Source organism: Rhincodon typus, chromosome 2 (assembly GCF_021869965.1).
Source record: "Rhincodon typus isolate 14 chromosome 2, sRhiTyp1.1, whole genome shotgun sequence".
NCBI classification, from domain to species: domain Eukaryota; kingdom Metazoa; phylum Chordata; class Chondrichthyes; order Orectolobiformes; family Rhincodontidae; genus Rhincodon; species Rhincodon typus.
In genome coordinates, this window is record NC_063333.1 from 69,777,467 (window position 1) to 69,803,223 (window position 25,757).

The 25,757-nt window shown below is 37.6% G+C and overlaps 1 protein-coding gene across 2 annotated transcripts in view; it reads left to right on the forward strand.

The window, feature by feature from the left end:
- Positions 1-25,757, forward strand: part of vps50 (VPS50 EARP/GARPII complex subunit) — a 158,481-nt gene that overhangs the window by 122,645 nt on the left and 10,079 nt on the right. For both annotated transcript variants that reach the window (XM_048610923.1, XM_048610918.1), the window contains 3 exons: positions 1,815-1,936; positions 3,967-4,047; positions 25,441-25,589. In XM_048610923.1, the coding sequence (XP_048466880.1) occupies positions 1,815-1,936; positions 3,967-4,047; positions 25,441-25,589 (352 nt within the window). The remainder of the gene's footprint in view (positions 1-1,814; positions 1,937-3,966; positions 4,048-25,440; positions 25,590-25,757) is intronic.

Below are 25,757 nucleotides of genomic sequence, written 5' to 3' on the forward strand. Positions count from 1 at the left end.
TGCAGAAATATTTGCATCATTCATAACTACAGGTGAGGTGCCTGCTGTCTGGAGGATGACTAATGTTATACCTTTATTTAAGAAAGGATGTAAGGAGAAACCAGGGGAACTATAGCCCCATGGATCTGACTTTGGTTGTGGGTAAATTATTGGACGTAATTATAAAAGATAGGATTTATGAGCATTCAGAGAGGCAATAATTGATTCGGGATAGTCAGCATAGTTTTGTGTGAGGAAAATCATGTTTTGCAAACCTGATTAAGTTTTTTTCAGGAAGTTACCGAAAAGTGGTTGATATCAGAGCAGTAGATATTGTTTATTTGTATTTTAGTAAAGCCTTTGACAAGGTACTGCATGGTAGATTAATTAGTAAAGTTAGGTCACATGGGATTCAGGGTGCGCTTGCCAATTGGATGCATAATTGGCTTAATAGCAGGAGACCGAGTAATGGTGGAGGATTGCTTTTTGGACTGGAGACCTGTGACCAGTGGTGTTCCAAAAGTATCAGTCTGGGTCCTCTTTTATCATTTATATAAATGATTTAGATGACAATATTGAAGGCATGGTTAGTTAGTTAATTGGTGGCATAGTAGACAGTGAAGAAGGTTTTCTAAGATTGCAAAGAGATCTTGATCCCTTTGGGTCAATGGGCTGAAAAATGGCAGATGGAGTTCAATCTGGATAAATGCAAGGTATTGCATTTTGGTACAACAAACAAGGATTGGGCTTATACAGTTAATGGTAGGGCCTTGGATAGTGTTGTAGAAGAGAGGGACCTGGGGTGCAGGTACATAATTCTTTAAAGTTTGTCGCATATAGACAGGATGGTTAAAAAGGCATTTGGCATGCATGCCTTCATTGCTCAATCCTTTGAGTATGGGAGTTGGGACGTTATGTTGAGGTTGTTCAGGACATTGGTGAGGCCTCTTCTGGAATACTGTGTCCAATTCTGATTGCCCAGTTATAGGAAGGATATTATCAAGCTGGAGAGGATTCAGAAGAGATTTACCATGATGTTGCTGGGTATGGAACGTTTGAGTTATAAGAAAGGATGGGTGGTCTGGAACCTTTTTCAATGTAACATAGGAGGTTGGGAGGTGACCTGATAGAAGTTCATAAAATATTGAGAGGTATAGATAGAGTTGATGTTAGTTGCCCTTTCCATAGGATGGGGGATTTCAAGACTAGCGGGCACATTTTTAAGGTGAGTGGAGAGAGATTTTAAAAAAGACATGAGGAAAATTTTTTTACGCGGAGGGTGGTTCGTGTGTCAAATGAATTTCCTGAGGAAGTGGTGGATGTGGGTACAATTACAATGTTTAAAAGGCATTTGGATGGATACAAGAACCGGAAGGGTTTGGAGGGATATGGGCCAGGAGCAAACAAGTTTAGGACTAGTTTAGTTTGGGATTATGTTTGGCATGGACTGGTTGGACTGAAGGGTCTGTTTCTGTGCTATATGACTCTATAACTCTGTCATCTTTGCTTTTGCGAAGGATCTTAATTCTGTGCCCTCTGGATCCTGGCCCACCTCTCCATCCCCCACACTTTAAATTTTTCGTGATTTTAAACACCTCTACCATATCTCCACTTGGTGTTCTCTGTTCAGAAAGGAGCAAGCCCATTTCTCCTGTCTACTCATATGGTAGTAATACAGTATGCATGGAATCATTCTTGGAAATCGGTGTTTCTCATGAGTTTTTTTTACTATTAAGTCAATGTTACTGAATAAAAGAGAGAAGCAACTCTGAAAAATTGTTTGTTTCTTATACCCAATTATTTTTGTTTGTAATTTCCTTTCATTTTGTTTCTAGGAAAATACATGCAAATGATGAATATCCTGAAGCCAATTGCTTTTGATGTTATCCACTGTATGTCACAACTATTTGACTATTACTTGTATGCTGTATATACGTTTTTTGGACGGGAGGACATGGTAAGTTCTGAAGTCTATATAATAGTTCTTAAGTTCACTCACAGATATCAATATTCTAACAAACGTCTACGTGGTTTCATATAATGCATTTGGTGTATTAGCAGATCCAAAGGCACATCGTGGGAGCATTCTGAAGAAGCAGGAAAGTACTGTGGATGCTGGATATCTGAAATTAAAAGTAATTTAAAATCTGAAATTAATCTGGAAATATTCAGAAGACCTGACAGTATCTGTGGGGAGAGAAAGAGTTGACTCTTCAATTTACAATCATGAATCCCATGAAAAGCCATGATGTGAAGTATCAACTTCATTTGTCCTCCACGGATGCTGCCTGGCCTGTTCAGTATTTCCAGTATTTTCAGTTTTTATTACAAAGCCAAGTCTCGCGCTGAGCTACATAAGGAGCTGTGGGAATAATCAAGCAATAGTTGGTTAAAGAGAGAAGCTTTAAAAGGACTTTCATGAAGGAAAAACAGCGAGAGATTGGAGAGGTTTAGGGAGGGAATTCCAGAACTTAGGGTCTTGACAACTTAAGATATGGCCACAAGGGATGGAGCAGTTAATATGGGATGTTCGAGGCCAAATTTGGATGAATGGAAAAGTCTGAGTGTTGTATAGTTGGGCAAGAACATAAACACTAATGAGGGGCTTGGCCATAGGCAGATTTGTAATCAGGGATGAGAATTTTAAAATTGAAACATTGCATAACAAGGAACCAATAGCAGGTTAGCGAGCCACAGGGTGTTGGCTGGACAGACTTGATGCAAGTTAGAACAGAGTTGGCAGAGTTTTGAATGACTTCTCAAGTTAAACGAAGCTAGTGAGTAGCCTGATTGGTGTGTTGGAATAGACTTAAGGTTAAAAAAAAAAGCACAAATTAAGATTTCAGCAGCAGATGAGTTGAGGTAGGACAGCATCAGGTAATATTATGAAGTAAGAAATTGGCCGACTGAATGATGGTACACAAGTACTTGGTAGCTCATTTCGGATAAGTATGACGCTAGTATTGTCTGGTTCAGGTTTAGATCACTGTTAAGAGAGGGATGAGTCGGTGGCTAGGCAATGGAGTTTGCAATGGGTATCGAAGATAATGAATGGTTTTAGTCTTTTCATGCATTCAACAAGAGAAAATTTCTATTGATCCCTCACTGAATGTCAGACAAGCGATCTGACAATTTAGAGATAATACTTAGTTAAGTGAGATGTGGTGAGATAGAGCTAAATATTGTGGAAATTGAAGCTATGTTTTCAGATAATATTGAGGCGAAGCAGGTAGCTATGAAACCAGAGGTGATGCTCTGGAAGTTGGAAAAGAATTTATTGCAAGTGCTGCTTTGGATTCATTTATATACGAATGCAATGAAGCAAATAGAGTTCCTCCCATTTGATGATGGTTGAAAACTGTCAGCCATTGGGGGGATAGTGCAGTCCAGTGTGTCAAAGGCTGTGCACACAAGGACCGGGAAAAAAGAGGTGGGCTCCGTAGTACGAGCATCAATGAGGAGAACAACAGAGGCCTTGGGCAGGAGTGTCAGGGAGTAAAGGGGCAAGTGGGAGCTAAGTGGAGAATCAAGCTGGGTGCAGCAAACTGCAGATAAATAGAGTTAGTATGTTATTATCAGTTGTTCAATTACTAAGAGTGAGAAGATACTTGTTAGGTTCAAGGCACCCAATTCTAGTGCAAAAATCGCAAGTCAGGAATGTACACGTTTTCTTATGAGAAAGTGATTATCATTCAGCTGTTTGATTTAATGACACTACCATTTTCCTGATCATGGAAAGCATTTTTCATTTCTTATGTCAATTACGAATATTTTCTAAAATCAAACAGCGGAAGAGTACAAAGAAACATTTATGCATTGGTAACATTTTGTCTTTTTTCAATATAGATTTTGAATAACTTGGTGGAGTCTGACAAACTTGTTTTTTATTTGGGCAAGGCCCTTTAGATTTTATGGATGGTGTAAATGAGTTCATTCGCAGGTGAAGTGTTTTACATAGTCTACATTTCAGGCTTTATTTTCTTTCAGTATGAATCCACAGGTCTGGGACTCATTAGCAGCAGATTACGAACCACATTGAATAGAATACAAGAGAGTCTTATTGATCTGGTAAGGAAATTAATCTCTGAATTCTTGTTTTAGTTGAAATAGTTGCTAAAACAAAGCTCTAAAATTGTACCTGAATTTGAGAGCTCCCCTGCTGGAAGGTCATTTATCTTGGGGGACGATTTTTGGCACCTCTGTTATAACTGGACAGACTGACTTACAAAGAATGGTGTTGAGAATAAATGTTCTCAACTAGTATTTATCAAGAATAAGCTCTGTTTAAACATTAATTTAGTAGAAAAGTAGCACATGGGCCATATTTGCAATAGGCCAGAAGTGCAAATCCTCCCATTTAAAAATGCTACTGAAAAGGAATATTTGAGGAAATACCATCTTTGCTGAGCAGAATACCTGCCATCATTAGAAAGCCCTCATGTGATGTGATGAAAGTAAGAGGAGAGGGTTTCATTTATATAGCGCTCATTATGACCTCAGGACGTAACAAAATGTAACCAATTAAGTATTTGCAAGGGCACTGTTGAAATGTTGGAAACACAGCCAATTTGCACACATTAAGGTGACTTAAAAGCAAAAAAGAAAGACTTGCTTTATATAACACTCTACAGCCAATAAATTATTTTCAACTATAGACAGTGTTGTAATGTAGGAAATATAACAGTCAGTTTGCTCGCAACAAGCATCCACAAACACACACACATAATGTCCAGGTAATCTGTTTCTATGATGATTGAGGGAATAAAAGCTCTCTGCTTTTCTTCAGTATAATGCCATGGGATCATTTGCATCCACGAGAGCAGACAGGTGGGGTCTGCGTTTAATGTTTTGTCTGAAAGACAGCACCTCAGGCAGTGCAGCACCCCTTCAGTATTGCATTGGAGTGTCAGTCATGATTTTTGTTTGCAGCCACTGGAATGGAACTTGAAACCTGGACCATTGTGACTTTGGGAATGTGCTGCCAGCTGACCCCTGATAACCCGTCAATGTATCAGGAACTCCCTTGCTTTTCTTTAAATGAGTAATAGATGATCTATTATAGTGTCATAAAGTCATACAGCATGGAAACAGATCCTTCAGTCCAACTCATCTATTCAGACCAAGTTTCCGAAAACTAAACTAGTCCCACTTGCTTGTGTTTGGTCCATACTCCTCTAAACCTTTCCTATTTGTGCACCTGTCCAAATATTTTTTCGATGTTGTAACTGTATCTGCAACTATCACTTCCTTTGGCAGTTAATTCCACATAAAGCCACCTTCTGCATGAAAAAGTTGCCCATCAGGTCCCTTTTAAATCTTTTTCCTGTCAACTTAAAAAATGCCCCCGAGTTTTGCACTCCCCGATGTAGGGAAAAGACCTTTGCTATTCACCTTATCTATGCCCTTCATGATTTTATAAACCTCTTTAAGGTCACCCCTCAACCTCCTATACACTAGTGAAAAATGTCCCAGCCTCTTTTTAAAACTCAAACCTTCCAGTCCTGGCAACATTCTGGTGAAACTTTTCTGAACCGTCTCCAATTTAATAACATAGCTGGATGACCAGAACTGTACACAGTATTCTAAAAGTGGCCTCACTAATGTCATGTACAACGTCAATGTGGCATTCAACACCTATACTTGATTGCCTGAGCAATGAAGGCAAGTATGCTAAATGCCTTCTTGATTACCCTGGTCTTCCTACATAAGAGTACAAATGGGATGCCCTTTAATATTTCCTCTGAATACTTGTAGCTCAGACAATGCAACACACCTTTAGTCATGTGCTGGTGTCAATTTAGACATTGTGCTCAAATTTCTGAAATAGCACTGCTTGTTGACATTGGTCAGAACATTGAGAACAGGAGTTGGGACATCATGTTACAGCTGTACGACGCATGGGTTGGCCACATTTGGAATACTGCATACAATTTTGGTCACCCTGCTCTCAGAAGAATGTTATTAAGCTGGAAAGGATACAAAAAAGATTTAGAAGAACGTTACCGAGACTGGATGGCTTAAGTTATAAGAAGAGGCTGGATAGGCTGCAACTTCTTTCCCTAGAAGATCAGAGGCTGAGGGGTGATCTTATAGAGGTTTATGAAGTCACGAGGGGCATAGATAAGGTGACTAGTCAAGGCCTTTTCCTCCGGATAAGGGAGTCCAAAACTAGAGGGCATAGGTTTAAGATGAGAGGGGAAAGATTTAAAAGGGACCTGAGGGGCAACTTTTTCACAGAGAGTGGTGCGTGTATGGAACAAGCTGCCAGACAAGTCATAGAGGTGAGTACAGTTACAACATTTAAAAGGCATCTGTTTGGGTACATGGATAGGAAAGGTTTAGAGGGATATGGGCTGAAGGTGCATGGGACTAGTTCAGTTTAGGATATCTGGTTGGCAAGGTCGAATTGGGCCAAAGGCCCTGCTTCCATGCTCTATGACACTGAGAATCATAACCTTCTGACTCCGGGCAAGCTTACAACCACGTGAAGCACAGCTGGCAACAATAGAGTGCTGTATTCCCGTACCCCATTCCTGCATTCAATATTAACTTAGAGAAACAAACAAATTCTCCCACATCCTTTGCCTCCATCGCATCTGTTCTGATGATGCCCCCTTTGGCAGGGTGGCCTCAGAAATGTCCACCTTTTCCTCAAACAAGAATTCCTCATTACTGTTGTTGACAGGTCCCTTATCCTTGTCTGGCTCATCTTCCACCTTTCTGCCCTCACCTTTTCCTCCTACAACGGTGAAAGGGTCTCCTGGTCCTCACTTACACTACCAGCCTCCGCATCCAATGGAATTTCAATATCAGACACTTATTCCCCTCCCTCTTTTGTCAGCATTGTGCAGGGACCATTCCCTCTGGAATGCCCTGGTCCACTCCTCCTCCACTCCCAACCATCACCCCCCTCCTATGCACACACCCCCACGGCACCTTCCCATGCAATTGCAGAAGGGCGAAACACCTGCCCATTTACTTCCTCCCTCCTCACCGTCCAAGATACCAGACACACCTTCCAGGTGAAGCAGCGATTTACCTGCACTTCACTCAATCTGTTCGCAATGTGGTCTCCTCTACACTGGGGAGGTGAAACACAGACTGGATGACTACTTTGCAGAACGCCTACATTCTGTTTGCAAAAATGACTACGTGCTTCCAGTTACCTGCGACTTCAACACACCACTATGTTCCCACACCAACATTTCTGTCACAGGCCTGCTGCCATGTTTCATGAAGCCTCAGCGTAAACTCAAAGCACAGCATTTGATTTTCCAGTTGGGGCTCCTGTAGCCTCTGGGACTCCACATTGAGTTCAATAACTTTGGAGCCCGATTCCATTCTTTTGTTTTTTTTTTACCAGCCCCACTCTCGCCTATTATCACATTACATGGTTTGCTTTCAGTACGCACTACACGCTCTCTGCTACCCTCAATCTCATTATCACTAACTCACCTTCTCTTTTCTCTTAGCCTGCCATCCATAATCTCCTTATCATTCTTTCATCATTCTCTGGGCTCCATCCACAACTGTCTACTCGCCTTTCCCTTCCACCACCCCACCCACCCAACTTCCCCATCAGCATAAATACCAGTTTTTCCATGCTGCTATTAGTTCTGATGAGTCACTGGACTCAACGCTAACTCTGCTTTCTTCCCACATATGATGCCAGATCTGCTGAGGTTCACCGGCAATTTCTGACTTTGCATTCAACATTTAGTGCAAATTGTAAGCAGTTTTAGTTTAGAAGAGATGTTATCTAGGCTTACTTTCTCAAACCGTTTCCATCTGCTTCATACTTTATATGAGCAGAAAAGCCTGAAGATATATTGAACATGTATGAAACCCTTATTTTTGAATTAAAACCTTAAATTTCAGCCACTATGTTCTATTTTAAGTTTAGATCTCCAACATCCACAATATCTTAAATAAAAACCAAGAGGACTGTGGATGCTGTAAATCAGAAACAAAACAGAAGTTGCTTGAAAAGCTCAGTAGATCTGGCAGCATCCGTGAAGAGAAATCAGAGTTAACGTTTCAGGTCCAATGACCTTTCACCGGACCGAAACGTTAACTCCAATTTCTCTCCACAGATGCTGCCAGACCTACTGAGCTTTTCACGCAACTTCTGTTTTTGTTTCTGATTCACAGTATTTTCCTCTACTGAATCAACCCCTTCCAATGATTTGCTGTCCACCTGCTTGTGCATGTTTGTCCACAGTATTTATGATGCACGAGGTGCACTATAAGAACTTGCCAACCATAGTGACAGTTGAAATGAGGAAACATAGTGCAGCCAAAAGTTTAAGCCAGATGGCTGAACTCCTACAATAATTATCTGCTGTAATGTTAACTTTGGATGGAAAAGGCAGGTTCGTTGTACTCTTTGGTTTAATATGATTGAAGCCGAAAAATCTTCGGTGATGTCGGTTGCTGTGGGAACCAAAAAGCCAAGACTCAGTGCTTGATAAATAATCGCTGATTATAAAGCAGTTCCATACTTGCTAGACATTAATACCAGACCTGATAATTTTTTCATTGAGGAATTGTTTCTGAAACTATGACAAGTGATGGTATTTAAGAAGAAAAAGTTACTCCCAGCAATTGGTAGTTGCATAATCATTTATTTGAGCTGTTCTAACTGCAGACTAAGAGTAAGCTGTCTGTTATCCATTTTCACGGTTGTTAGGCATTTTCATTTGGATAGTGACAGAGATGTGAGTCTAGATTTAACCCTGCTATGCCACCCAGCATTAGTGATGATAACATTTAGGGTGGACAAAATCGTACAATTAGACCTAACTGCTGTGAACTCCATTTCCCTCCATCTGCACTAAATGGGGCTTCTAATAGTTCTAGCATTATGTATATTTATCTTTGAAATCCCTTCCTTCAGCACCGTAATGCCTATTTGTGATCTCCTCTTCACATACATTTCTCTGGGTATCTGTTGGTACTAATTTGTTGACTGTCTTCTGTTCTGTGATCTCTCTTCACTAGAAACCTGTTCCTTTTGCTGCCTCCTTTGAAGGTATCCCACCTATTTCACGTAAATTATTTTCATTTGCTGTCTAAATGTGATTCAGGTTTTTGTTTCTTCTGGTTTGATTCTGGTGAGACAATGATCTCCTGTGCAAGTCCCTACCGTTCTTAGCATTTCCATTGTTTGTGAAGTTAACACTGCAATTACTTGTTGACATGATAATTTATTTTTTAGAACTTCACTTACTTGCCTAAATACTGTTGTGATGGCAGAGAATGTTACTTTCTACATTCTATCTTGTACATTTAAACTTTAAATATTTTTAAAAAATCATTTACACCTTAATGGCGTTCCACTGTTATGCCCTTTGCTGTCCTTTTTAATCATCCCTCTTTCATATACTACTTCAAGTGAAGATTTCACCAACTAATAAACATTCTTTCCAACATGCATAGATATCCACTTTTCCTGAACTATTTAATCACAATGTGGTTCTTGAATTCTGTGGTTGCAATCGCATGTAAACTCCAAGCCATATTCTCTACTTTTATGGCAACCTCTTCTGAAATCTGATTTGTTGCTTTCCTCACTTACAATCAGTTTTTGTTTGGGGCTAGTCATATCTGGTGCTTTTCACTGCCCAGTGAGTCTCCAACTAATACTTGTCCTTAAAATCTCCAGTGCATTCTATGTCGCACCTGCTTTCTAAACTTCAAGCTAATCTTTAACATTCTTGATTAATAGACAGTTTTCACAAGTTTTAGTTCATTTATTAAATTTAAATTTCTCCTTCCTAAGTGCCTGTCTTGTTTTTAACTTTTCTAATTTAAGTTTTTTATTTTTCTCATTTCTTTGTTGTTTTCACCTCCCTGTGTGTCCTTGTTTCCGTTTATCTCCGTTTTGGTGAACATTATGTCTGGTGCAGTCTGAATTTACTTTATTCTTGTGTTTTGTTTAGCCATTCACCTGTTTTTAAAACATCGTGTTTTCGGTTCTGCACATCCAGCATTAAGATCATGCCCAATCATCCTTCCCCTCTTCAAATAATACTACACAGAGAGAAATCCCAAAATCCCATCTACATTGTGTAAGGCAGATAAAATGATGAAATGATGTGAACCTCATGGTGGCAGTGAGTCACTTATGTTGGTTTAAACATTTGAATTACTGAGAGTGCCAATTCGTTTATTAATAAAGATTGTACTCTACATCCTGCATTGATGATAATTCTGATACCAACTCATTCCTGGCATGATTTTTGCCCAATTACTTGTGGATCAAAGGGCTGGATACCAGGCAGTGATGAGCACTGGTTCCTCATGTTCTGAACTTAACCATAGTAACAAACCTTATTGCTGTTGTCCTGCTGACACGTCTCGTTTACCTCCCCTACTTCTTCAAATGCTGCTGTCCACATTCAGCACTGCAAATGTGCATGATGTGACAGACCACAAAGGCAGACAAACATGAACACTACTACTGCATTTGCCACTGTGTCTGCATGACCAGGCCAAAGAGATTTTCTTTTATATAAAGAAGCAAAGGTAAATCATTTTGGATACTTGCATTGCACCAGTGGTGGTACCAAAATTGGAATGTGCAAATTGTTCTTTAGAAGTGAATGTGGCATTGTGAAGGTATATCTTTGGTTATTTTTGGTTGATGTATGTCTCAAGGACATCTAGTTGCAAGCCCCCGCCTTTGTCAACAGCATGAATTTATATTGCACCTTTAATGTAGTAAACCATCCCAATTTGTTTCACTGGAGTCTAGTCAGACTAAGTCAGAGAGCTTCATGAGACATGTAGCCACATAAACATGAGACATGGATAGAGATGCAAAGTGTTTTAAGGAGTGAATTCTGTAGAAAATTGATAGCATAGCTGCTTATGCTCATAATTCTTGTGTTCAGTGTGATGTCAGATGCCTTCTCGGAAAAGGTGTATTTAGGTCACTACTTCAAATGATTTTCTTACCTTCAAAGAAAATACTCTCAGACCTAACCAAAACCCTTCTGACTATTTTAAAACCCAAATCCCAAATGAGTTTTGCATAATTCATCCGTATCACACAATAAGTTTGCCGACACAGTAATTTCTGCTGAAAGGAAGAAAACATTACAGAGGAAACTAGACAAATTAAAAAAGCGAGCAACAATGTAGCATAAAGATTTATGTGGGGAATTGTAAGGTCACAAACTCTGGATCCGACAAAGATAAATGAGAATTCTTCTTTCAAGATGAGAGACTCCAACCTCTTGAAGGAACCAAGTGATTTCAGTATTAATGTAAATAAACATTATCGCTAAAAGTTAATGTAGGCGTACAGAATGTAATTGAAATATATTTATAGTTAATCGGATCCTGGTTATCTTGTAAAATTGGTTATTAGCGTAAATGTAGACTATTTGGGTATGCAATCAAGAATTGTATTCTCACAGAGAGTAACGATATTCTGGAGTTCTCATCCCTAAAATTTTCTATAGTTTTTATTAGATAAGGGCATTAATTAAAAGAAACAAAAAAAGGATAAATGGAGTTGAGATGTAAGGGATTGACCATAATCAGTAGAATGATAAGTTAGGCTTGAAGACTTCACTACTTAAAACTGAAAGCGATCAAGTCAGGCATCATCTTTGGAAAAATGAACTTCATTTTTGAGGTCTGTGACCCACCTTTTGGTATAAAACCATTAACCTGAAATGTTAAAATTGTTTCTGTCTCCACAGGAATTGCATAACCCATTGAGCATTTCCAGCATTTTCTGTTTTAATTATTCAATTCCCAAGACTCTTTGTATTTCTGACATTTACAGTATTTGGCTTTTGTGTTATGAAGTTCAGTGTTCTGCTTAACAGAGCGAGTGAAATAGGAAACAACAGGAATGGAGCAAGACATGAACAGATAATTCTGCCAGGCAGTTTTAGTTCTTTGGTTAATGCAACTACTTACTATCTTTATATCAGAGAAGGTAAAACAGAGATGAAATTCTAGAAATGTGGAGCAGATTAATCCATACATAGTGAATGAGGAAGTTCCAAAGGACATTAACAGAAAAAGGAGAAAAAAGTCTTGCTGGTCTCTTCTTGTCCTGGAAAGCCATGATTCTTGAATATCCAGACAACAAACAAGCAAAAGATCCCACTGTCTCAAAATAAATCTAGTTTCCTAGTTTTGAATTTAATGCAGTGTCCACACCTTGGGATGGTCAATTGATACCCTAAACATTGAAAAGCACTGACTTGATGAAAACGGATCTTCTGCTAACAGCTGTAATTCATTTTTAAAAAATTAGCAATTTAGCTTATAACACAAGGTAAAATGTTGTAAATTGGCAGTGTTTTCACTCTGTTTTGTGTGTGACCTATGTATTCTGCAAATCATCAGCATTAGGAAGGTTTTCTTTATTTACTTTATTCCAATTTTTCATTTGTGTTTGGATCACTCATGCACCCTCTGGTCTTTTCCCTTTGCAGCCAGTTCTCGGGTAGAAGGTTCACTAGGATGATCTCTGGTATAAAAGGGATTTTTCTTGAGCAAATGTTAAACAGGTTGGCACTCTGCTCACTGGGATTTACAAGAATGTGAAATGATCTCATTGAAACATACAGGATTCTTAAGGAGTTTAAAAGGGTAAATACTGACAGATGTTTCCCCTCGTGGAGAGCCTAGGGCCAGAGGGCATAGTCTCGGATATGAGGGGTGCCAGTTGAAGACTAAAATGGAGGAGGATTTTCTTCTCTGAAGGTTGAGAGTTTTTGGAACTCCTTGCCACACAGAGGTGTTGGGGCAGAGTCCTTATGTACAGTTATGACTGAGAGAGTTTCTTGATTAGTAGGTAATCCAGGGTTATAGGGAAAGGGCAGAAAAGTAGCAATGAAGAGTGTCGGATTAGCCATTATCCTAGTGAATGATGGAGCAGGCTCAAGAGGCTGAATGGCTTATGGTCTTATGGTTTGTAAGTTATGTTTATTTATTTCCCAATGTGTCCAAATACCTGAATTTAGTTAGTGTGCTGATACAGCTGTTATTCAAGTCTCATAAAATATTAGAGCTTAAATTTCTTGCATGGTGATTTCTGTTCCTGTTGTTCAGTCCAGTGGATAGTATATTTGACTACATGAGTACTACAAATAGAATACCAGATTTGTATCAAGACCATTTTTGCAGGTTAAGTCAAAAATTGTTGACCCATCGATTTATCTATCATCGCACATTTGGAACAACAAAATTATCACATTTGCTCCAATCCACCATATAAATTACGTAGCTAAATGGGGGGATAGGGAATTTAAGGGGTCCCTGATGTACGGACATCCAACTTATGAATTAGATCCTACAGGGGTGTAATTTTAAAGACCCGACGCATGAACGTTTTCTGGAATTGTGAATGGCTACTTTGTATTGTTCTGCATTGTGTTTCAACCTACATACAAACTAACCTTTACATGGACTTGAGAAAGTATGCCATTCATAACCCAAGGACTTCCTGTTCATATCTATCAGCTTCAGATTAGAATTTTAAGCAACAATGTAATTTGTGGAAACAGCAGTAGCTGATGTGCAATATCACCTCTAACTTTATTATGCTATCTTCAGATAACTGCATGAAGCACTATTTTCCTCGAAACCAGTCTATTCCTCATAACCTCGAGTCAACTTTGCATTAAGAAAGTTTGAATAATCTAGATAATTTGAATTAAAATTGTAGAGAGCACGCTAATTGAGAATTTGATGTGAAGAGATTTCAAATATCAGGTCGCTTTAATGATCCAGTTTTATGAATTATATTTGGATATTAATACATGATTCTTAAGTATTGAGAGTATTCGATCTCTAACAAGGCATGATATTTCAGGGCCATTGTAGTATGGTATTAACATATTTTGTAGAATATTTCATTTTTATTCATATAACTGGACCTTTACTGCTTAAGTGTTGCACATGTTTGTAACTTTTAAACCATTTTTCGTCCGCTGTAACACAAAGATTTGGTTCGTTCCAATTAAATATAGCCAAAAACTCGTGATCTTAAAATTCTTGCGTGTTTAGGATTGTGACTGTTTTGGGGCAATTTTATATGTTTGCTGCGTTGCTTTAGCCATGTCCCTCCAAAGCAAAGAAAGTATTGAAATATATATTTATACGACAACCCTATCCACTGCTTTTTCTGTAAAAACAAAGCTTAACAGCTGGAGGCAATAATTTAACTTCTGTCATTCTGAATCAGTTCTCTGCAAAATCCGTTTTTGATATCCTTCTATAATGCAGAGAGTTTTTTGCAGTAGATGTTGCAGTCTTTAAATCTGCAAAACAAAAAAGAGAAAGCACTGTTTAATCTACTACATTTTGAAAGCATAAGCATTAATAAAAGTTGTATTTAATTATATATTGGAGATCATCTTGAAGTTCTGATGCAAAATATGATTTTCTATTAATCCAAAGTGCATGTGGAAAATTTTACTTGCTCAAATTTATTTAGTTGTGTCAATCAGCATGTCATTTCCCATTTAAAGAAGTATAATAAGGTTTTCAAATGAAAACTTGAATTTTGAAATTTGAATTCAAATTTGCAATGAAATCTTTATTATAGAAGAACCAGTTTAGTCATTTGCTGTAATTTGGCTTGTTTCATTCTTCAGTTTAATCCATAATTCTTCAGTTCACTCTACTGTAATAAATAGATTTCAAATGAGAAGGAAGCTGGAAAATTTAACTGAATCATACAATTCAATAATACAGTAGTAAAGTGGAAACAGTTTAAATTGATTATCGATATAATACAGTGAGTTATCTGCAGATTGGAAAAAGGTAGTGATCATAAAACCGTTTAAAATGCATGAAGTGATAACTTTCTGCATGGTGTTGTGACTACAGTTATCACTGTTGAGGCAGTCACGTTATACTGGGTAAAAACCGAAAGAACTGCAGATGCTGTAAATAAGAAACAAAAATAGAAATTGCTAGAAAAGGTCAGCAGATCTGGCAGCATCTGTTCAGAGAAATCAGGGTTAACATTTCACGTTGAGTGACCCACACTTAGAACTAGTTCTGAGGAAGGATCACTCGATCCAAAACGTTAACTCTGATTTCTCTCCACAGATGCTGCCAGACCTGCTGAGCTTTTCTAGCAATTCCTGTTTTCGTTCATGTTATACTAGGTATGTGCATGGCACAGTTTCTTCAGAAATGCAGCATTTGGGGACGCAAAAATTATTCATGTACATGTCAAAATGGGGCCCATTCCATACATGTTTTTAGATACAGTCAAACATTCGCAGCAATTTGTTTTCACTTGTGAAAAAATGTATAAACTGTGATAATCTATAGGAAGTGTTTATTCTTTCTAACTCTTTTATGCAAAAAGCAATCTGGAGCACATTGAGAATGCAGTGACTAATGAATCTGTTGTGTAATGAAGGTATGTGCTCAAAAAATGTTGAGATGTATTCCATTAACTGTCATTTGTATGTCAGGCAGTTCTATGAAACACATGCAGCTTGCATATATTTACCATTAGATAGAGCATTATCAGCTCCAGAAGTGAGAGGAACTCATATCTAAACCCACAGTTTATCTCGTGGATAGGATACTTTGAGGGAAATTTGTTCCTTGTCTTGACTTTTCATTACCACAGCCATTATAGCTCTGTTAGTATTACTTGTATAGCTGAAAGTTAATAAATATGGTGTCATGCTTCATCATAATTGTGAAGACTTTAATCTTCTTACACACTGGACAAATCAAATTGGCAAAAGTGGTCTGGAACATGAGTTTTTAAGATTGTTTTTGTGGCAGTTTCCTGATAAAAGATGATGTCAAAATATTCAGGATAAACCTATTTGGTGTATTTTTGTACAGTGATGAAGGTTTACTTAGTAATCTCGTACGAAAAAATATTTTGAGGTCAAAAGTAATCATAACATATTGAATTCCATATTGAGTTTGAGGATACTGTGGCAAGCTTCCAAAAAAGAATCTTAAAGCCAGTTAAGTAGTAATGAGGAGAGAACTGGCCCAGTTGATTGAATACATAAATTAAAAGATATGGTAGTAAATAAACAATGGAAAACACTGAAAAAATGTTCAACAGAAGTATATTTCATTAAAAATCAATAGCTTAATGGGAAAGATATGTCGAAGAAAAAGTGTAGTATTAGATTAAGAGAAGATGTTTAATGTTACAACAGATAAGACAAATGATTAAGAGTTTTAGAAATCTGCAAAGGGCAACAAAAATGAGATGAGAAACAGCAACACATAATAAATGTGAATAGTTAAAATAAAAAGTTAAGAATTTTCTCAAATATAAAAACTGGAAAGTAGCTGAAGTAAATGTTGATCTATTAGAGACTATGTGAAATAGGAAAATGGCAGAGGTATGAAAATCTTTTTTTTTTTGTCTTCACAGTAGAAGACACAAGACATATCGAAATAGAGTAACCAAGGGGCTAATAAGATTGAAAGCAATCCGAGTTGGAAGTTAACATAATACTCTGTATGTACTTCTGTTAACTGCTGAGCATGTATGTAGGAAATGATATCAGTGATGATTATGCAACCTTATGAAGGTAAATATGATGAAAAGTAACATCCAACAAATTGGAAAATTTCCCACATATCCAATAAAAGTATTAACCAATCTGGGGCAATAATTGGCCAATCATTCATTTTCAATAATGAGTAAAATGATAGAAGGTGTCATTGGCCATTTTATTGAGCAACAGCTATTGAGCAGTAATGTTCAGTTTTGAGTTTGCCAGTGCCACATGACTCCAGACCTCATTACAGGTTTGAACCAAACCTGAACAAATAGCTAAATTTCAGAGGTGAGCTGATAGTGACAATCTTTAAAGTAAAGGTAGCACTTGACTGAATGTGGCATCAAGGATCCCTAATGAAATAAAGATCAGTGGGAAGCAGTGAGAAACTCTTCACTGGTTGGTGTCATACATAGCACAAAGAAAGATGGCTGTGGTCATTGGGACGCTCATCATCTCAAGCCCATAACATTCACAGTGGTAAGATGAGAGTAAGGTGGGAGAACACATCTGACTCTTCAAATAGTATAAGGTGAACAAAATGATTTTATTTTGTCAGGCAGTTTCTACGTCCTATGAGTTAACAATTCAGAGAACAAAGAAGACTGTCTTTGTCTCTTGATTCCACATGAAGCATTTCACACTAAGGCTGGCAGGAATCTCACAGATGATATCCTGTACTCCCATCCCACAGTTCCAAACACTGTCTTTGTTTGTAATTCTTCACATTACACTTTTTAAGTGTTCTAATGTTCTCCCTCATTTCTGCAAGCTACCTCGTTAACCAAGAGCTAACTATATGCTAAATTGGGTCAATATTTGGCAGATTGCAGAATTGATCTGACTATACGGTGTGCAATTTCTTGAGTGTGTGCTCTTAAAACAAAATTAACTTAAGGCTCTGAAATCTTTTCTCTTTCATCTCCTTCACACTTGGTGTCGTTATTGCCCCACATTATTCAAAATTATTCGTCTTGGATTCTATATCCTGCATTATTCATCCTTTGCTTGCTGGATTCATTGGTATGCTATTTTCGCCGGACTAAAAACTTAGGGATCATTGTGTACCACAAAATAATCAATCATCTAGTCTAGATTAATCTCATAATTTATATCCACTTCAAACTCCATATTTATACAGCTGTTTAAAGACTGGATTGAACGCATTAACTGTTTTTGCTGGAACCATCTTGCAAGTATCAACTATTTTATACATGAAGGGAGAGAAAATGTATTTAATTCTCAGAATGTGACCTTAATATTTAAGATGCACACAGTCCTGCATTCACTATCAAAATTAAGAAACTTACTTTCATCTAAATTTCGAGTTTTTCGAATGCTGGATACTTTGTGTCTACACATCACAAGCATGCAACACTTAATTGCTAGGTTGGAATGATCAAGCTCAAAGGTCAACTCATTAAGAGACATGTTTGGGCAGTGCAGGAAGGTATTAGTCTGCCTCCTGCAAAGTTCTATGCTGAAATTATCAAACTTGGTTCTTTGCAGGCAGAGAGGCGGAGCTAAATGAAGGTCAGGTGAGAATGGGCTCAAAACTGTGACAGGCAACTTAGTACTAGACTGTCCATTTTTCTAATATATTGTCATTCTGCTTTTAAAGCCATAACAGATAAAGCTTTGTGTTTTTATGTACATAAATGTATTATTAGGTAAAAAATAACAACATAATTAAACCAGCTGAACTCAGTCAATAAATAAATGCTTGCAACTGTTTGTTTAATAGGGTACTGTGTTGACATAGCAGGAAATTAAAAACCAGGAACCTGTTATTTGACTAACAAGCAAATCACTGGATCCATATGTAATTGAGCTCAAATAGACAGTCAAATTATTGTTTGCTATATAACTGCTACCCTGATTGCTTCTGTGCTGAATTAAACCACAAAAAATGTGTTTGTTATGCAGATTTACATCAACCAGATAACCACTGACACCTTTCTTGCACACTTGAAATTAGCTTTGGTCAAAGATCAAATATTTAGTTGAGCTTTATTGCTTCAGTGTGAATTTTAAAATATTTAAAACAAGTCTTGAATATAAAATTTTTCATGGAGAAAACTTTGAGCTGCCATAAACGTCACTGGCATGACATTCAGTTGCTTGCTATTGGCATTAACTAGTTTACTTTAAATTGATCTATGCTTAATTTTAAATCGTGGGTGGAAAAATGTTGTGAATATATTAAGTGTTATTAATATTGCCTCCGATAATTTGGAAGCCAACCTGGCTCACTAGTAAGGTTGTTTGTTCAAGCCAGAAATTGAACAAACCAGTTTGGATCTTTTACATTGCGTACTTCCAAACAGCCAGCAAAATTTCAAAGTAGGTATTAAAACAAAAATCTGTCTACCTGTTTGGTTGGATGGATATTAAAGATTCTGAGACATTCAAAGACAAGCAAGCAGTTCACATAATGTGCTCAGTAACAGTAGTCCCTCAAATGACATCATTAAGACAGATTAACTGTTCCATGTGGGACATTGCTGTTTGAAAGTTACATGAGCTGACATAATAACAGTTATTATGCTACAGAAGTAAATCACCGATTGTAAAGCAGTTGGGATGTTCTGTAAACATGAAAAGTGCAATGTTTCTAACTTGAGTGACATTGATTGTTCACGTTAGTCAAGAAAAATGATTTGTCAGCTTTGGGCCATTAAATGTCAAAGCCAATGCAAAAATAGTATTAAGTCATAGAAAATCACTTTCTGACGTCGCACAATCCTTCTCCTTATTTTAGTTGGTATTTATAGCTTCTGTTGACGATACTCCTGAAATCTGGACCAGGCATTCTCTTATACACCAGTAAGAACCAGATCATCTAAACAATGGAATGGATTAATATGTCCTAAAATTACTGATCTTTATGAATTGTCTGAAGAATCTACATAGTTACGTCCTTATGTTGCTTTAAAAATAGAACATGCAAGTAGATTACCTTGAGGTAGTTGTTGCATTGAATTAGAAAGTATGGCAACTTTGTAACAATAAACTCTTTATTATGTAGAGAATGATATGAGGGACAAGGAAAGCTTCAGTAGGAATTGCAAATCAGTATAACATTTTCAATTTCCCCCTTCTTATCCGCAATGCTTAGGTATACTTTGCAGATGCACAAGTGCACTCTCTCACTGAATGAAAACTGAGTCAAGTTAAATTTTACTTGGATAAAAATGTTGATTTTGTACTGTAGATTTTATTAAAATAATGTTTAAATTCAGTAATATTTACAGAAAATAAAACTTAAACAACTGCTTAGCCTGCGAAAATACATAATTTCTATCCATACTACAGTAAGTGATATTAATGTATGCAATGTTCAGTGTTTTTCAAACAAGATCCTGGTCATCTCCTTACATCCCTTTCAAATTGTTAATAAATAGCGCTGTAAGTTTTTCACAGCAGGTTAATACATTACCTGGATATTCAGTAGAATATTTTGTTTCAGTTCATTATATTTCTGACAAACCAAGATACTACAGGTGATGGAAATCTGAAATTATAGCATAAAATGTGAGGCATGTTTTGCAGATCTGAAAGAATCTGTGGCAAGCCAGAGCTAAACATTCTGATTCTCCCTTTCTCCGCAGATGCTACCAGACCGGCTGAGTATTTCAGCATTTTATGTTTTCACTTCATTCTACTTGAGACCTGTCTTATTATCAGTTTCCAACTTTGACATTCTGCCTCAGCTCTAACTGCTGTATGTCTGTGTCAAATGTCATTCACAAAAAAACTTTATCTATCCAATTGCACCCAGTGGATTACCTGCAAAGGCTTCATTCCTCACACTCTCAAAGTTAACCCGGAAAGGCACATAATTTGGGCCATTTGTAAGAGAGACAACACAAGCTCTTGTCAGATTGGCAGCCAGCGGGTGAGGTCTCCATCACCTGTGTTGAATTCCATATGTGGTTCAGTGTCAAATTTCATTTGATAACACTTGTAAGGCACAAATATGTCTGTGTGAATATATTTGTGTGTATATATGCATTGTAAGTACCATGTCTTTGTATCCGTATAATTTACAGCAGATTTATTTTAAATAACTTGTCATTATGACACACAGGAGGCCTTTCAACTCCTTGACTGTAGTGCAATCAATTCAACATTATTCCCAGCCCTATCTTTGTAGCCCTGTAAATTTATTTCCTATTCCCTTTTTAATATTCATGGATATGCCTAGAGAACGTCCTCCTTAAATTGCTCATAAATTGTGTTTGACAGGTTTGCACCAGTAAATGAACATAGCTGTCAAAGAAAAGAGGGCTGCTGTTGCAGTGTTTTCCCTTTTTGTTTAGACTCACAATCGATGTAGCTGACACGTGGCATTGTTCACCGTTAAATCACTGTCACTAGTTGAACAACAACAAAAATGAAACAATAGGACCTTTTTACAGATGTACAGTATGATTTGTATTTAAAAATTACAAACATAATTTTCTGGTTGGTCAGAATGCAGAGATTTGGACAAATCTGCATACCATTTGCAAGATATTTCTCGCACACAATAGGAAATAATAACATATGACTTTGTTCTTTCTTTTAAAGAAGATATTATGTTCTTACTGGACCACCACCAAACACAGGATAATTCTTCGTGTAAAGGCCACATTATCTTAGTAACACAAACAGAAATTGCTGGAAAAGTTCAGCAGGTCTGGCAGCATCTGTGGAGGGAAATCAGAGTTAATGTATTGGGTCAAGTGACCCTCCTTTTGGTTTTTATTATGCATTATCTTAGTTTTCATCATTATTAAGTCCAATATTGTTGATAAGACTTCAGAAGAGAAAAGTGTACTCTATGCATAGGTGTTAACAAGCAAAGGCTATGCACATTATTCTGGAATGAGTGAAGAATTGTGCTTAATCAACTCCGTTTTCACTTATTATATTGCTACTCAACTGTCTGGAGACATATATTTTCCAGTGGGATCAAATCTGTTTTTTGTTCATGGTTTCAGGAACTATTTTATGTATTCAAATTCAAATTCCTATTCAGGTTAGCACCATTTCATCTTGCATTCAGTGTTTCAGATTTCCTACTTTCGCAGTACAGCTTTACAGCACAGTTTGTAATTGAAGATTATGTACATTGACTTCTGCTTGATTTGGAATGGAGACATTCAAAAATATCTTCACACCTTTTTGTGAGACATTGCAAGCATGCAATAGGAAATAACAGCATTTGACTTTTATCTATTTTTAATCAAATTCTTTATTCTTAAATTCTTAAATTTAAATTCTTCACTGTGGTCACCTTCTTGGTCAATTAATGTGTCTCTGCTTTGAATATTATGGCCTCATAACTTGACAATAAATATTGGAAGGCAGGAAGTACCCCCTCCATATTATTTTAAATTGTGAGATCAAGAGAGGACTTTAAATGATGAGCATAATTACAAAATCAACTATTATTCTCATGGAAGAAAAACACTAAGTATGAGAAGCAAATGAACTGCATAGTGCCTTCTCTGAATACTCTTAAGTGACGTGCATTAAAGGAATTACAGAAATTTGTTCCATAATAACTTCATAATTAGATGGTCTGTCAAAGTTTCTTGTTACCTTGGCTGTGGACAGTCACTTCAGCGATGATTGATTGTTCCCCCTTACATCATATTTTAGATGTCTAGAAATAATACTAATAAACTTTGAATAGATTTTCACTTGGGCTGTCCAATATAACAGAACAGAGACAGCCCAAAAATGAACAGCCACCCTGTTGACTTCAGGACCCTGGCCATCACTATCCTAAATAGATTTGCTGAGCAACTGGAACATCCACCTGCTTGTCGACCCACCTTGTATCATGCAAACTGGAATCCTTCAACATACATTGGGAAGACTGAAGCTGTTCTGTTTGGTTGACATCACAAATTCCATTTCCCAGACACCACCTTCAACCCTTATCCTAGCAACTATCAGGCTAAATAAGACTGCTCATAACCTTCTTATCATATTTGAGTGTGAGATGAACTTCCAAAAAAACATTGATGCATCAGTTAAGCTGCCTATTTGTACCGTCCTGGTAATATTGTCTGATTCTGCCTCGGTTCACCTTCTGATACCCTCTTCCATTTCTTTATTACCTTTACCCTTCACACAATCTGAATTTTTTCCTGTGTCATAATTCTCCCCTAGTTCTCTTGACCCATTGCATGTTGATCTACATTGGTTCCTGGTAAGCAATGTGCCAATCTAAAATTCTTGTCAAGGATGAGAATTCCTCAGTGGCCTTGCCCCTCCCTACCTCCGTAACCTCCTGCAGTCGCACAACCCTCTGAGATATCCAGTTCTTCCAATTCTGACTTCTGGCGTTCCTGATTGTAATTGCTCCACCATCGATACTACTGTTTTGGCCCTAAACTCTGGCATTCTGTTTCAAAACCTTTTTTCCTTTAAGTTGCTCCTTAAAATTTCATCTGTCCCAATGTCACCTGAACTAAATGAAAATTTAGATTATGCACTTTGGAAAAATCATACTACTAGCTTGAAGAGGAAATCTTTTGAAACCAGGCCATGAGAGATGAAGTTGTGAAATGGAGCAGATGTGGCCCAGGACCATGCCCACCAACGTGCGATGGTATCCTTTGTAGGAGAGAAAAGGAAAACGCAAAGGAATTGGTAGAATGGAAGGCTGTATCATTCAAACAGATGCAGCGGAGACCAAGTAGCTAGAAAATGGAATAAAGTCTATATAAGAAATGGGATGTTAGGAGCTTTAGTTATGTAGTTTTAGTTTTACTGCAGCAATTTTTTGGTAGTTGCTTTGTTGAAATAAACAGGTTATTTCAGCCTCACCTGGAGTATTGCATCAGTTCTAGCCACTGCACTTTAGGAAAGATGTGAAGACATTGGACAGAGTGGAGAAAAGATTCATGAGAATTCCTCCAAAGCTGAGGAATTTCAGTTACGAGGATAAGTAGAACTAAGGCTGAGATTTGATAGTGGAATTGCAAATAAATGGACTTTGGTCAAAGTGAATAGGGAGAAATGGTTCCCACTCGAGAAGAGAGTGTGCAGATTTAAATTGACTAGCTTTTGCTAAGTTTACAGATGACAAATAAATGAGGTCTCATGGTGAGGATGATTATAGGGTCAGAAAATGGATATACACCGGACATATAGGTGGACAGAAAGTTGACAGATGAACATTCTGTGGAAAATTTGAGGGTATGCACTTTGGCGGGAAGGAAAGAGGTGCTGAATATTATTTAAATGGAGAAAGACTGCAGAAAGCCACAACTCGGGGATTGTTCTTCCCAGTGTTGCCTTGGTCTTCCTGCCTTTTGTTGGTACTTATGCATAAATCACAAAAAGCTAGCATCCAAGTTCATCAGCTAATAGGGAAGACAAATGTATTGTAGCCCTTTTATTTAGAAGGAAATTGAATATAAAAGTAGGGAAGTCTTGCTTGAATCATGCAAGACATTGTACAGTTCAAACCTAGATTATGATGATCAGTTTTGGCCCCCTTATCTAAGGGAAAGTATGCCAGCATTGGAGGCAGCCCAGAGAAGGTTCGCTAGTGTGATCCTGAGCGGGGAAGGATTTTCTTAGGAGGGGAGGTTGAGTGGTTGGAATGTACTCATTTGAGTTGGGAAGACTGAGAGATGATCTTAATAAAACATAAGATTCTTGGGAGCTTGATGGGGTAGATGCTCAGAAGTTCTTTCCCCTTGTAAAGAATTCTAGTACCACAAAGCATAATCCCAGTAAGTGATCATCCACTTAAAACAGAGGTGAGGAAGAATTTCTTCTCTTAGTGCGTAGTGAATCTGTGGAATTCTTTACCACATAGGGCGTTATGTGTTAATGATATTCAAGACTAAAAGATTTTTAATTAGTGAATTGAGGATCACATGGAAAAGACAGGAAAGTGCTAGTGAGGTTTATCAGATCAGTCATGATCTCATTGAATGGTGGAGCAGACTCGATGGGCTAAATGGTCTAGGGAATATCTTGCTATAAACTAAATAACCAGTGCGATTAAATTATGCAAATTATGGGAGAAGGGTGAGTAGTTGACATGCGTCTTAAATTAGTGAAACATACCACAGACTACTCAAACTGTTGTTTGTAATTGCTCTCACGTACTATCTGTCTGGCACGTGTGAACACACCTTCCTCCTCTCAGCATTTGTAACATTGTAAGATACCTAGCATTGGGTCAGGCTGTCCTCACCCATCCTTATCTTCCCCCAGCTTGCTTTATTGCACAGTTGTCCATGACCGCACATCTCTCTGACCCTTATTTGAATAAAGGTTACCCTGGATACCTTTAGGTTGTGTGGGAAACTTTCAAAATGTGCCCAAAAACCTTAACAAATGATGTGCAGCAACAACACATAACACACGCTGGCTGTTTTCACAATGAATTCAAGATTATTCTCATATCTTCCACCCCTAACAAACCTCAGCTAGTCAAGAATTTTGTAAATTGACTTTTCCCACAAACCTATCACCTATCCTATAGTTGACTTGTTGTTGGCTGCTGCCGAGTGTTGCAAATCATTCTCACTCTCGCCTTCAAATCCTTCCATGATGTTGCTTCATTGCGTCAAGTGAATCATCACAGACCACTGGCTTTTCTCTCTAAAGCATCATCAAGAAAGTACAGCTTGTTCTTGTTCTTCTACTCATTTACTACACTTTGCTTTCTAGGATTTTCAAAATCTCAAAACAACTGTACCTTGTTAGCACCATTTTAAAAACACACAAAAATTGTTCTCCTCATTATTGTCTTTAGTCTCCCTGCCTATTACTGTTAGTCATCCCAAATATCCCTCCGTTTTTCCATTATCAAATTGTTTGCTTGCCCAGAGGTCTGACTATTATTTTTTTTTTTCATGCAACAAATCACTAGATGAATATGGTGTTGTATTTATCATTGTGCAACTTGATCTCTTTGCAGGAGGCACCACCTGAAACTGCTGGTCCATTGCCAGCAACAGAAGAGAGGAAAGAAAAGGTTCCGAGCCCACACCTGAGCCACCTCGTTGTTTTAAATTCCAATGAAACACTATACGGCCTTGCAGAAAGGGTTGTTGCCACAGAATCTTTGTAAGTTGCGCAGCAAATTTTGATGGAGGGTTGAAAGCACATATTTGTTTTCTTTGTAAGAGAAGCTTGAAAGTCCAATAATACACAAGCTATTTACCACGGAACATCATATACTTGTCGCAGATTCATAGAGTATTTACCACAGTCAGGTCAATTGGCCTATTATCA